At 40.8% G+C, this 13,897-nt stretch overlaps 1 protein-coding gene across 2 annotated transcripts in view; it reads left to right on the forward strand.

Moving 5' to 3' along the window:
* The window catches only part of LOC310925965 (adenylate cyclase type 1-like), a gene marked incomplete at both ends in the record, with an annotated part of 53,109 nt that overhangs the window by 17,320 nt on the left and 21,892 nt on the right, over positions 1 to 13,897 (forward strand). For both annotated transcript variants that reach the window (XM_083888048.1, XM_083888049.1), the window contains 4 exons: positions 4,385 to 4,512; positions 6,257 to 6,419; positions 7,973 to 8,110; positions 10,292 to 10,447. In XM_083888048.1, the coding sequence (XP_083744174.1) occupies positions 4,385 to 4,512; positions 6,257 to 6,419; positions 7,973 to 8,110; positions 10,292 to 10,447 (585 nt within the window). The remainder of the gene's footprint in view (positions 1 to 4,384; positions 4,513 to 6,256; positions 6,420 to 7,972; positions 8,111 to 10,291; positions 10,448 to 13,897) is intronic.

The following is a 13,897-nucleotide window of genomic DNA, read 5'->3' on the forward strand; positions in this document are numbered from 1 at the left end:
CGAGCGGTGACGGTCGGCCAACAGTGAGGGAGGCAGTCTGGTCCACGACAGACTCCGAAACAGTTGGTGAGCTCCTGTTTCAGCCTGTCACTCCTGCACAAACACCGCAAATGCCTCCAAGACAAAAACAAGAATGTATTATTCAGTCCTGGCTGGAACTCATCTATTATGTCACGTCACATATTGATCCAAGAGTGAACAGTAAATGTGGGGATGCGGAGGAATGGAAGGGCGAGGAGGAGGAAGAGAAATGTTGAAGGTCAAGAAGAAGAAGAAGGAGGGGTTTTTTTGGGGTTTTTTTACAGCAGAATTAAAACCACCTCCACACACACAGAGACATTGGAATTATGGCTTTTCCATACTTTGTGGAAACGTCCTACAGAAGGCTGAATGTATAGAACGTTTATAAAACGTTAGAACGTATGACACATTTTATTTCTTCAAAACTGTACTGTTTACCTTCGAGACCAGGCTTAAAGAGGACCTAGACCGGAAGTTCTAATTAACGCTGTTTTTTAGTGTGTATCTGCGTCATTACCTTGTTTAAGAAGCCCTGAAGGTTCAAAACAGTTCAGCCACTGCTGAGAACGCTGTGTTTTATTCTAATCTCAGCGAGATCTCTGAAAAAACCTGGTCCGGTTACGTAAACACCGGTTCTCCTGAACAGCAGATCCTCCTGCTCCGGGCACTAGTCCGGGCACATCCGGTTGCGTACATTGAACTGCAGAAGAAGAATAACGTCCGTTGTGGAGGTGTTTCACGAGTGACAGTGTCTTCTGACTCTGGGTCTGACTCCGGGTCAAAGTCATAAAAGGGACTGCGGCGGGGAGTCGTGAAGAAGCTATTTTTAAACACTGTTAAAACAATGTTTTGATAATGAGTAGCAGTGCATCCACCGTTCCAGAGGGGGGAGCTGCGCTTCTGAGAGCGGGTGTGCTGATTATGTCACTTCCGGGTACTGGCCAATCACAAGACTCTGTCTTCTGGGTGAGAGAGTTGAGTCTCAAATCTCGCGGCTGGGGAACAGCGTCAGAAAAGAGGATTTCTATCGGCTCGTTTACAGCAACTAGGAGGTTTTTCACCATAAAAACAAGTTAATGTATGTAAGTAGACCTCCATAACTAACATATATGTGCAACAGGAGCACTCTATGTAAGCTTTAAAGCACCACAAGTGTTTAAAAAAAAACCTCTGTAGATGTGAAACTAGCAGCAGTGGTTGTGCAAATACGATCCTCAGGACTTCTCCCACATGTTAAACTTTTAAATTACTTCACATTTCAGGCTCCTGAGGTCACAAACATTTGATTAAAAATGTTCTATCTGGTCTAAAATGTCAGTTACGCTCACGCATAACCTGCCTGACCTCATCCTCCACCAGCCTCAGTCATCTCTCCTCTCTCTCACACACACAAACACACAAACACACAAACACAGGAGTCATGTGATCACCAGGATTATCCCTCATGGGTTCATTCTGCATCTCAGCAATCAGTCATGGCTTAACGTGAGGGAGATGGGAAGATACGAGGTGACGTGACGTGGTGTCAACGCTCCGGTGTTTAGTAAGACATTATATGGAAATCTTGCCATCAGGATATATATATATATATATATATATATAGTGTGTTTGTGTGTGTGTTGCTGCAGCAGCTGCAGCCTAATTGAGATTTATACCCTGTCGTGTTAGCAAGGAGGGAGGAAAAAGGGAAAGGAAAAAAAAAAAAAAAAAAAAAGAAGAATTCACTTCCATAGCTGTGGCTCTGTCACAGCTGCTGAGCCTGTCTGACTCTGCTGTATATGCTACACAACACATCCACTCCCCAGAGGCTCAAGCTGAACTTAACCGTAACAGACGCACACCTGACTTAACCTCGCCGTCGTCTGGCACGCGACCGTTAACGCACGTGCTAACCCCCACGCCGAGCCACGCTGAGGACAACGCACACACACACACACACGCACATACACATGTCCCCAGTCAGCTGGATCTGTTTTTTTTTTGTTTTTTTTCATTTTGTCTCCGAGAAGCAAACAGTGATAGCTGCTTCTCGAGACATGGCTCAACTGTCAGCTGATAACTTCTCTCTCTGACACACACACACACACACACACACACACACACACACACACACACACACACACACACACACACACACACACACACACACACACACACACACACACACAATCATCCACGTTCTGAATTCTCATATCCTCCTCCCACGACAGAATCTTTCTGCTCTCGTGAGCAGAAAACCAGAGCACCCCGTCTCCTTCTCATCTCTTCCGCTTTACCCTGCAGTTGCCGTGAATCCAGTGTGTGTGTGTGAGTGTGTGTGTACGTACACACACACTCACACACACTTGTGTTTGTCACTCAGAGGCTGCCTGCAGGCGAAGCTTTGTAGGGTCTACGTTTATGATTTGCTGATGACTATGTGTAATACAAATGCCACTAGGAAACCCATTTTTGTGTGTGTGTGTGTGTGTGTGTGTGTGTGTGTGTGTGTGTGTGTGTGTGTGTGTGTGTGTGTGTGTGTGTGTGTGTGTGTGTGTGTGTGTGTGTGTGTGTGTGTGTGTGTGTGTCCATCTAGGCACCTGTACAGTATGTGTGTAACTTGTATTCCTTGTGTGGGGACCTAAGTCTGTCCACACAGTCACATTATAGGCGACGTGCGTCTTCCTTTATTGAGTCCCCGTAATATGAATCACTGTATTTTAAGGTGAAGACGTGCTTTAAAGTTAGTTTTAAGGTTCAGGTTAAGATTTAAACCATTAGTAATGTCCTCTGAAGTCATGGAAACTGTGTGTGTGCGTGTGCGTGCGTGTGTGCATGTGCGTGTGTGTGTGTGCGCGCGCATGTGCATGTGTGTGTCATCACTGTTGAGTTTGTGCACAATGTGCAATGTGACAAATCTGTCTGGGAATGTGTGGGTGGGATTCTACTTCAAGAGCATGTCAGAGCAATTAGAGTTGGCCCGAACTATAAACACCCACACACACACACACACACACTCACACACACATTCTTATACAGTATTCTTAGTAAAGACAGTCATTGATATAAAGCTAAAACTGGGTCTTAACCCCCTGAAAAAGCCCTTTAAAGTTAGCAACAAATGTCCCCATTTTCCCCAAAAAGTCCTAAAACACACACACACACACACGCGCACACACACACACACACACTCTTGTACTTGCTGCACACTGAGGACCGGGTTGCTGACAAAGTGAGGACCAGCATTTCCACTTTATAAATCAACACAATTACAAATATCTACTTCATGAATGACATCTATACAGAACTACTGGGTGCAGTACCATAGAATGTCTGCAGGTGGAGCCCCAGAGCAAAACGTGTGTGGAAAAACCTGGGCCGGAAAACGGGTTTTTATACCAAATTGAGGACCTCGGTTAAAAGATATATACAGTATAGCATGTTTACAACCTAAGGAAATGATGTGAATGAAAACAAAGTGAGGACCAGCCAAAATGACCTCACTTTGTGGTCCTCAGTATGCCGCAAGTATAAGAACACACACACACACTGATCAGTACATTCTCTCTAAAGCGTGAACTGCGGTTAAATACAGAGTCGGTCGGCGGATGAACGATGTGATTTTTTTCCCTCGGAGAAACTGTTTTCCAGCTTTGATCAGCAGAGGAAACTTCTGTCTTCTGCGGGAGAGAACGATTAAAGAATGATGAGAACATCAACAACAAAAAAAACAGTGTAATAACATCTCGTACACTGTCGGAGCTGTTACCCCCACAGAATATCGCTTTGACTGTTTCCCAGAGAAACAAACACACGTCTGTACACTAAACTAACACAGAGACTGGACACGTGCCACAGTTTGAGAACCACGGAGGTCTAGACATTGGTTGAATAAAAGAAAGTCTTACTTTCAGGAGGAGACACTGGAACGCCTGTAAAAACAGACGATAGGGAAACACGCAACTGAAGAGAAAAGTTCCACATGGAATTATACCTGATAACCCACGTATTACAAAGCAATTTTGGATGGGAATCTGTATCAGATGGTTGAAAATGTAGAATCCGATACAAGAGTGTAAAAAAATTGGAATAAAAATCAGCAAAACCATTTTAGCTGAGTCATGTTTGGGCTGTTTATTATGTCAATGTGTGTTGTACACAGTTGGAGAATTGTGTCGTTGAAATGACTCGGCATTAACGTGTTCATAAATGGTCTTAAATGACTGCATCGTATCGTATCGGACACAAAAAAGTGGTATCGTCCCGTTCCTAAAAGTAATCATTGTTATCTAATCAAATAATGGCAGAAAACATGTGTAAGATGACGTGTGTTAGCATTAACTGCTAATATAGAGCTGATTTGTGTGCGTGTGTGTGTGTGTAGGAGAATCACTGCAGGAGAATCAAGATCTTGGGCGACTGTTACTACTGTGTGTCAGGACTCACTCAGCCCAAGGCCGACCACGCCCACTGCTGCGTGGAGATGGGACTGGACATGATTGACACCATCGCGTGAGTCACAGACACATTATAAGCCAAAGCTGAAGTGTTTGAAGGCTGTATTCTTTCGAATGGCCATCAGGGGGCGACTCCACTGCACAAACCCCCATAGTTATAAGCCCAGCACTGTACGTGATGTAGGTTTGTTTTGTTTAGATGCAACGATAAGGAACCTTGTTCATGCAAAGTAAGACGAATTCAGTGGCACACACACACACACACACACCTGTCCTAGACACACACCTGTCCTGCACCCATACACACACACACACAGATAGAGTTTACGTTGTGTGAGCACTTGTCTGTCATGTTCTTTCCCGGCTGCTCTGTCGTCTGAGAGGATGGATGCCGCTGCATGAGTCCTTTATCTCAGAGGACAGGTGCTGCCATATTCACTCATTCTTCCTCCCTCTGTGTGTGTGTGTGTGTGTGTGTGTGTGTGTGTGTGTGTGTGTGTGTGTGTGTGTGTGTGTGTGTGTGTGTGTGTGTGTGTGTGTGTGTGTGTGTGTGTGTGTGTGTGTGCACGTGTGCGCGCATGTGTGTGTGCGTGTGTGTGTGCGCGCGCGCGCATCATACCTCCTTCAACTTGGCGTGCAGACCACATTTTCTTTTCAGCCATAAATAACCCTAAATGCACACACACACACATTCTTGTACAGCGTTCTGAGTGAGGACACTCGCCAAGCCTTGAAAAACTACAACTACACATTTAACCCCTAACATTACCCCCTTTAAAAAAAAAAAACAACCTTTAACCCTTAGAACACAGAGCATTTAGGCTGTTTTATTTCCATTACTATGTCAAAACGTATATACAGGCTCTATAAGCGAGTGTCTTATATCCTTTTTTTTAGTGCAATCTTCATTTTCACCAATTATATAAACACACCTGAGCAAATTTGTGAAATTTGGAAACACGACAAAGTGTGCTTGGCTCGTTTTTGTGAACAAAAATAAAGGAAAAACAAGTCTATACCTACTCCTGTTTTTAAAAGGAAAATATGCAATAAATAATGAATCATAACTCAACAACACATACGAGGACGAAAAAACGAGTTGTCCTTCAACTGGGAAAATAAACTGTAATGTAAAGCAGCTCATCAAGACTAGAAAAGCTCTATATATTGTAAATACAGACCATAACTCTTCTTCTTCGGATTTTATTCTGTTGTAACGAGCAACATAGATAGTTAGAGGAAATGTAGTGAAGTAAAAGTTGCTAAAAATTGAAATAACAAAGTACAGATTTGTGTATTTTGTACTTTAACCTTAATCTAACTACAAATATTAATGAACCTAAACTGATCTGGTCCCTCAGATATAAGGTACCTTGCCTTATTAGGACCAGGTTTTGGCCTCCAAGAGGACTACTGGTCCTGACAAAGTCAGTGTTTTTGACAGAAAAGGTCCAAATACAAGCACACGCACACACACGCACACACACACACACACACACAGACACTTTGCTCTCCATTTCCTCTCTTGGCTCCGTCCGTGACTCTGTCTCTCGTCTGAAGTGTCCGACCTCCTGCTGGTGAAGGGGAAGCATTGTGAAGTGATTTATCTCCTGTGAACCACAGCACAGTAATGTAAAGGTGGTGCTGTGTGTACACACACATTATAAATCCACACACACACACACAGACACAGACACAGACACACAAGAGTTACTGAGCTGAGGTTTACTGCTTTTCTGAGGCAAACGGATTAAACGTGACATCCTCACTGGTCCGCCTGACTCTCTCCTCCCCCCCAGGTCAGTGGTGGAGGCGACGGAGGTGGATCTGAACATGCGCGTGGGCCTGCACACAGGACGGGTGCTGTGTGGCGTGCTGGGCCTCAGGAAGTGGCAGTATGACGTGTGGTCAAACGATGTCACACTCGCAAATGTGATGGAGGCCGGAGGGCTGCCTGGGTCAGTACTGTCAGTGTCAGTGTTGCACGTGCTGCACTGAAGTTGTGTGTTTTTGTGTGTGACTGTAGATTGAGTAAAACTACTTAAAATGGATGTGTTAATGTTCAGTATGAGTAACTGAATAACAACTGCTGCAGGATTCATGCGAGCGCCTGAGGCTTGTTTGAACTACTACTTCAAAAAAACTGTATTTTAATTCAATATTTTTTTTACCCTGCTGGTTTCTTGTTACTTATATTAAACAACACTTGCAGTAAGCTAGCAAAATGTGTCCCCACAGCCAACTTAAACATTAACCTCACTACAATATAAAGGTTTAAACTGAACCAGTTTCTCATAAATGAGATTCTGTCTAATTAAGACCAGGTTTTGGTCTCCATTAGGGACTACTGGTCCTGATAAGGTCAGTGTTTATGATAAGACTAACTACCTTTATAAACTACTAATACTTAAAAACTGTATTTTAACTTATACACGCTTTTTTTTTACCTCAGCACAATAACGCGTGAGTGTGTGCAAATCGCCAAGATGGGCACCAAATTCAAAATGGCCGACTTCCTGTTGAGTTGAGGCGGTGGTCCCAATTAACTTTTTTGTTCGTCTTGGGCGATTACAAGTTCCCACCAAGTTTCGTGAAATTCGGTGCAACTTAATCTTGGCTTGCTCCATTCACCTTTTGCCTGGGTTAGGGTTAGGGTTAGAGCCCTGGTGCAATGCGTGGATCCGAGCCCTATGCCAATATCGCATTTTCACCAGACCTGACCTCTGTGCAGAGTTTCCAGAGGTTTTATGGACATTAACCTGCTCAAAAATGACCGCAATGACACGGAACACTAATATCTAGGGCCGCTCGTACCACTAGCAGTCATGAAAGGGCCCTCGCCCCACACCTCGTCATATCCTAGCTTGAGCTAGCTCAAGCGTGCTAGGACGAGTTTGTTCAAATGCGTGGACTAGCCATTTTTGTGGGTGGGCGGAGCTAATGGAAGTACATTAGAAATTTGTTTGGTATCATGAGAGTAACAAGTGTACCAATATGTGTTTGGTTAAAATCGGAACGACTTAGACACGATAGAAAAAAAATGAAACATTTAGCATTTAATGCAATTTTGGCCACTTTCTTGTTACAAATTAACCAACATTTGCAGAAAGCTGAAAGTGGAATAATATAATGTCATCGCTTTATTCTGCTGTATAAATCCAGTCTAGATTGCCAAATTGCTCCTCGATGAGTTTCAACAAAAAAAAAATGTATTACGCAAAAAAACAAGCGTCCATCTCCAGCTGGTTTTATCATTTAAAGAGCAGTAAAATGAGGTCGCCTCGCTGGCTCAATTTGGTCTTGTTTCAAGTGAAGTAATAAGATTTTAGTTTTTATTAAATAAGTCGCTGGGATGGAAATTTCCTCTGCTGCGACGGATTTTCTAGCAAGCTCAGGGTCTATTAGACCGATAAGAAATAATGAGCGGGCCTAATGATTTGAGACCTGACTTTTATCAATAACCCCCCGTTTTTTCCCCCTCCGTCCTCTGCTCTGTTCTTGTTGCTCTCAGCAAGGTGCACATCACAAGGACGACGCTGGAGTGTCTGAACGGAGATTACGAGGTGGAGCCCGGCTTTGGACACGAGAGACACGCCTTCCTGCAGAAGCACCACATCGAGACCTTCTTCATCGTGCCGTCGCACAGACGCAAAGTAAAGGCCGGGCTGGGTTTTTCCATTTCTGCCGCTCTTAACGCCAGGGGGTCATCAAATGATGAGCCCCGTGATCCAGATTCGGACTGGAATGTGACTCGGGTCTTATTTTTCTGTCCACGGAGACAAACGGAGCCTTTCGTCCGTACTTTGCGTTCCGACAAAATGATGCCAATACCTCCGGAAATTGCGGGGGAGGCGGTATCGAGAACAATTGTCCGGAAAACGACTGAAAAGAGTCTAAAATGGCATAAAATATCTCTGTTTGTTGACGTTTGCAACGTGGCACTCGCCACTGCCCTCTAGAGGAAGCATTGCGTCAATGTCATACCGATGTAAGCGATGCGTATAGATATGCAGGGTAGTGACGTTTGGGGACGGACTGACTGACGGATGGACATAAAACGGACAACAGCGGTTATAATAGATTGGGATTTTTCATTAGATGGAGTATTTGCCAGGTGCAAGATTCAAAAAGGTCATAATAAGTATTGTGTCTCAACTAAAACCTTACTAAATTAGCGGCAGAGGAGAAAATAAATACACTTCATATGAACCCGAATGGATTACTTATGTATGAAATTGATTTACAAAGATGGAAACTCAGAGTGTAATGAGTATAATAAAATCTTGGCCCATCAGTTCTTTTTAATGAACTCTTATTGAACCGATCATTGTTTACATTTATTAACATAATCCAACTATGATGGTTTATTTTGAGGACAGGAAAAACATCCACTGTGGACGGATTTTAAAAAAACCTTGAAAACAAACTCAGTTTCTGCTTGTTGTCACTTATTTTTTTTACGTTTAACATCATTAAAGTGTTTATTCTATGTTTTCAACATGGAAATTCACCCTATTTTACTCCACGTTTCACTAAAATAACTTAAATGAAGCCCAGCAATCAATTTCTGGAAAAAACTAAGAAAAGAAAATGGTTCACAAACTAAAAGAAAATGACCTTAATTGGTGATTAAATTAAACTTTATTTAAACTAAAGTAAGCAACGAGCAAACTCAACTGATAATTGCCATGTACTGACATTTTGCACCAGAGGTTTAAAAATTCTATACAATCATCAACAATCAATCGGTCAATACAATTACAATTTACTGAATTTAACAAATAACATTGTTAAAACATTATTATTGTGATTTCTTTCATTTTTAAGTCATTTTGATGCACTCTGTTTTTTAATACATTGCGATGTTCTGGACGTCATTTGCATGAGGACATTTTCTCCCGGGCCTGGACCTCGCGGAATTTTAATCTCATTAACCCCCTGAACGAGAGGATTTAGGGAGCGGATGAACTTCATTTCCATTAAGACGCTGGATCTCGGTTCCTTCTGTGGACGTTTATATCGGGAGAAAGACGTGTGATTTGGGGAAACATGTGAATGTTTAATTTGGAGGGAAGTGCAGTTATTTTAATGATGATTCAGACACTGTAAAGGAACATGAATCAAAGCCTCCGGCTGCATTGTCTGGGATGAAAAACCGCTTGTGTGTGAGATCCACAGACTTAAGTGATCATTTATCACATTTACGGTTTTGTCAGGGCGGTTGAAGGCTTTCTGCTCGTCTCAGCAGAAATTGTTCGGATTATTATTTTTCTCCGCAGGGAAACTCGCTAAACGTGCGTGAAAACGAACGAAAAAATTGGCTCGCAAACCAGAACTGGCGGAAAAATAAATAATACAATAAAATAATGGACTCGTAAAAACCGATGCAAAATGGCTCCATAGCGCCCCCACAGGTCAAGCTCCTATGGAGCGGGCCGAAATTTAGTTAGCCAAATTTCGTGAAATTCTGTAGGAATATTGTACGGCCCGAGATGAACAAAAAACCCTCTTGCCACCATGACCTCAACACAACAGGAAGTCGGCCATCTTGGATTTGGCGTATATCTTGGCATTTCGCCAGTTTCATAACTGAACTTGCTAGTCTGAGGGCGTTTATCCTAGGAAGACGAAAAACGCGTCAAATTGTACTAGACTCATCCAAGTTCAAAAGTTATCGGAAACTTTGGCAGATTCAAAAGCGGGGGAATCTCTCTCTGGATTTAATTGCTGTTCTTCCAACCAAAACTTTGGCGTGTAACTCCTCCCACAGTTTTGAGTTTCCTGAGTTTAATTTCTCATATTTTTTTTATCTCTGCTTTCCTTGTGTCCCCCAGATTTTCCCCGGCCTGATCCTGTCGGACATCAAACCAGCCAAGAGGATGAAGTTTAAGACGGTGTGCTACCTGCTGGTGCAGCTCATGCACTGCAGGAAGATGTTCAAGGCCGAGATCCCCTTCTCCAACGTCATGACCTGTGAGGACGACGACAAGGTAACAACATTTGAGTTTCACCTGCCACTTTATTAGGAACACATGCTCATTTAAGATACTTCGAACAAGGAAACAAACATTCAAATCTTTAATATTGGTTATGTGCATTGGGAGCTCAGAGGCTGCACCCTGCTCATAATTCCATGAAGCTTCGTAATAGGGGATGGCTTAAATAGTTAAATAGAGAATTTCCCTACAGGGATTAAGAAAAAGCACCAGTCATTAAAAAAAACTAAAAACATTTCGGCATTAAAATAATCTTAAAACAACAAGACTAATGTGATTAGTGTAGTACCTGCGTTCGACAAAATTGGTATTTCTGTTCAGGGTAACAGACAGTTTTATTAATTCCTGTCTCCTTTTAAGGACATCATCCACTTTGAGGAAGTGTGGCGATGTTATGTGTAAAACTTGCTTTTCAAAAATTTGGAAAATCTACATGATACGTCTGTTTATTAGGCCTGAGTGCTCACACGGCACAGATCAGTGCTACGTGATCACCCTTCATAGATAGATAGATGCTATACCTAGCTAGCCTTGTAGTTAGCTAGCTGCTATCAGATGATAGATAGATAGATAGATAGATAGATAGATAGATAGATAGATAGATAGATAGATAGATAGATAGATAGATAGATAGATAGATAGATAGATAGATAGATAGATAGATAGATAGATAGCTTTGTAGTTAGCTAGCTGCTAATAGATAGATAGGTGGATAGCTTTGTAGTTAGCTAGCTATCAGATGATAGATAGATAGATAGATAGATAGATAGATAGATAGATAGATAGATAGATAGATAGATAGATAGATAGATAGATAGATCTAGCTAGCTTTGTAGTTTGCTAGATCTCGCTAGCTTTGTAGTTAGCTAGCTGCTTTCAGATAGATAGATAGATAGATAGATAGATAGATAGATAGATAGATAGATAGATAGATAGATAGATAGATAGATAGATAGATAGATAGATAGATAGATAGATAGATACTATATCTAGCTAGCTTTGTAGTTAGCTAGCTGCTTTCAGATAGATAGATAGATAGATAGATAGATAGATAGATAGATAGATAGATAGATAGATAGATAGATAGATAGATAGATAGATAGATAGATAGATAGATATTGTATTCGTCAGTACAGAGTCCACATGAATTTTTCTGGGTTATGTAGTAAAAAAAAAATCCTGGTATTTTCATTTGTGATGGGAGTGAAATCCTGCTTGGATTCTTAATCTGCTGCCACACACTACCACACACACACGCGCACATACACAGTAATCTGGATTTGGCAGCATCATAAGCACGACAGTATGCCTGCATTACAGCTACATGTTGAAAACTAAGCCAGAGGAATAGATATTATATGCGATTCTTTCATGTGAACTCGCTGCTCCTAATCTCCCAGTGTGTGTTTCTTTCTGTGTACGTGTGTGTGTACATGTTTGAAAGTAAACATGACTGATTTGTGCTCGCCTCTGTGGGCGTATTTACTTAAACACCACGACGATGACGCAGCAGAGAGTTCGGCTGCATGGTCGGGGTTTTTGCATCACAGGGTTGAGCTGTCAGAAACAGCGTAGTTGCTGTAATCTGCCCGACTGTGTGTGTGTGTGCTCGGCCTGGCATAAGTGTGTCGTCGTGATTGTGATGAGGTTGCATCACGACTGCCGGTAATCGCCCACCGCCGCCTGCTATCATCTCCTCTAATAGCATTAGCCACATTGTTACACGATTATCAACAAGTCGTACCAAAATCCTCACATTGTGACACTGGATGAATTTTATAATGGAATTATGACACAGGAAATTGTTTGGAACAGAGAAAATCATTTTGGAGGGGTTTTTCACTCGAGTACTCCCCCCACTAGGGGTCGCCACATGGACGTAGCTGCTGATAGATAGATAGATAGATAGATAGATAGATAGATAGATAGATAGATAGATAGATAGATAGATAGATAGATAGATAGATAGATAGATAGATAGATAGATAGATAGATAGATAGATAGATAGATAGATAGATAGAAGCTATGAGAGAGAGAGAGAGAGAGAGAGTTAGATAGATAGATAGATAGATAGATAGATAGATAGATAGATAGATAGATAGATAGATAGATAGATAGATAGATAGATAGATAGATAGATAGATAGATAGATCTAGCTAGCTTTTTATAATTATCTAGCTGCTATTAGATAGATAGATATATAGATAGATAGCTTTGTAGTTAGCTAGCTGCTAATAGATAGATAGATAGATAGATAGATAGATAGATAGATAGATAGATAGATAGATAGATAGATAGATAGATAGATAGCTTTGTAGTTAGCTAGCTGCTAATAGATAGATAGATAGATAGATAGATAGATAGATAGATAGATAGATAGATAGATAGATAGATAGATAGATAGATAGATAGATCGCTTTATAGTTAGCTAGCTGCTATGAGATAGATAGATAGATAGATAGATAGATAGATAGATAGATAGATAGATAGATAGATAGATAGATAGATAGATAGATAGATAGATAGATAGATAGTTTTGTAGTTAGCTAGCTGCTGATAGATAGATAGATAGATAGATAGATAGATAGATAGATAGATAGATAGATAGATAGATAGATAGATAGATAGATAGATAGATAGATAGATCTAGTTAGCTTTTTATAGTTAGCTAGCTGATATTAGATAGATAGATAGATAGATAGATAGATAGATAGATAGATAGATAGATAGATAGATAGATAGATAGATAGATAGATAGATAGATAGATAGATAGATCTAGCTAGCTTTTTATAATTATCTAGCTGCTATTAGATAGATAGATATATAGATAGATAGCTTTGTAGTTAGCTAGCTGCTAATAGATAGATAGATAGATAGATAGATAGATAGATAGATAGATAGATAGATAGATAGATAGATAGATAGCTTTGTAGTTAGCTAGCTGCTAATAGATAGATAGATAGATAGATAGATAGATAGATAGATAGATAGATAGATAGATAGATAGATAGATAGATCGCTTTATAGTTAGCTAGCTGCTATGAGATAGATAGATAGATAGATAGATAGATAGATAGATAGATAGATAGATAGATAGATAGATAGATAGATAGATAGATAGTTTTGTAGTTAGCTAGCTGCTGATAGATAGATAGATAGATAGATAGATAGATAGATAGATAGATAGATAGATAGATAGATAGATCGATCTAGTTAGCTTTTTATAGTTAGCTAGCTGCTATTAGATAGATAGATAGATAGATAGATAGATAGATAGATAGATAGATAGATAGATAGATAGATAGATAGATAGATAGATAGATAGATAGATAGATAGATAGATAGATAGAACCTGCAGCCCTCTAGTTACCAGCCAAGTTCCCTTTCCACAAAACTAATTGTACCTCTAACTGCTTCCACATTAATGGTCATGTATGTAAAA

The sequence above is a fragment of the Microchirus variegatus genome (genome assembly GCF_963457635.1).
Source record: "Microchirus variegatus genome assembly, chromosome: 4".
In the NCBI taxonomy this organism is placed as follows: domain Eukaryota; kingdom Metazoa; phylum Chordata; class Actinopteri; order Pleuronectiformes; family Soleidae; genus Microchirus; species Microchirus variegatus.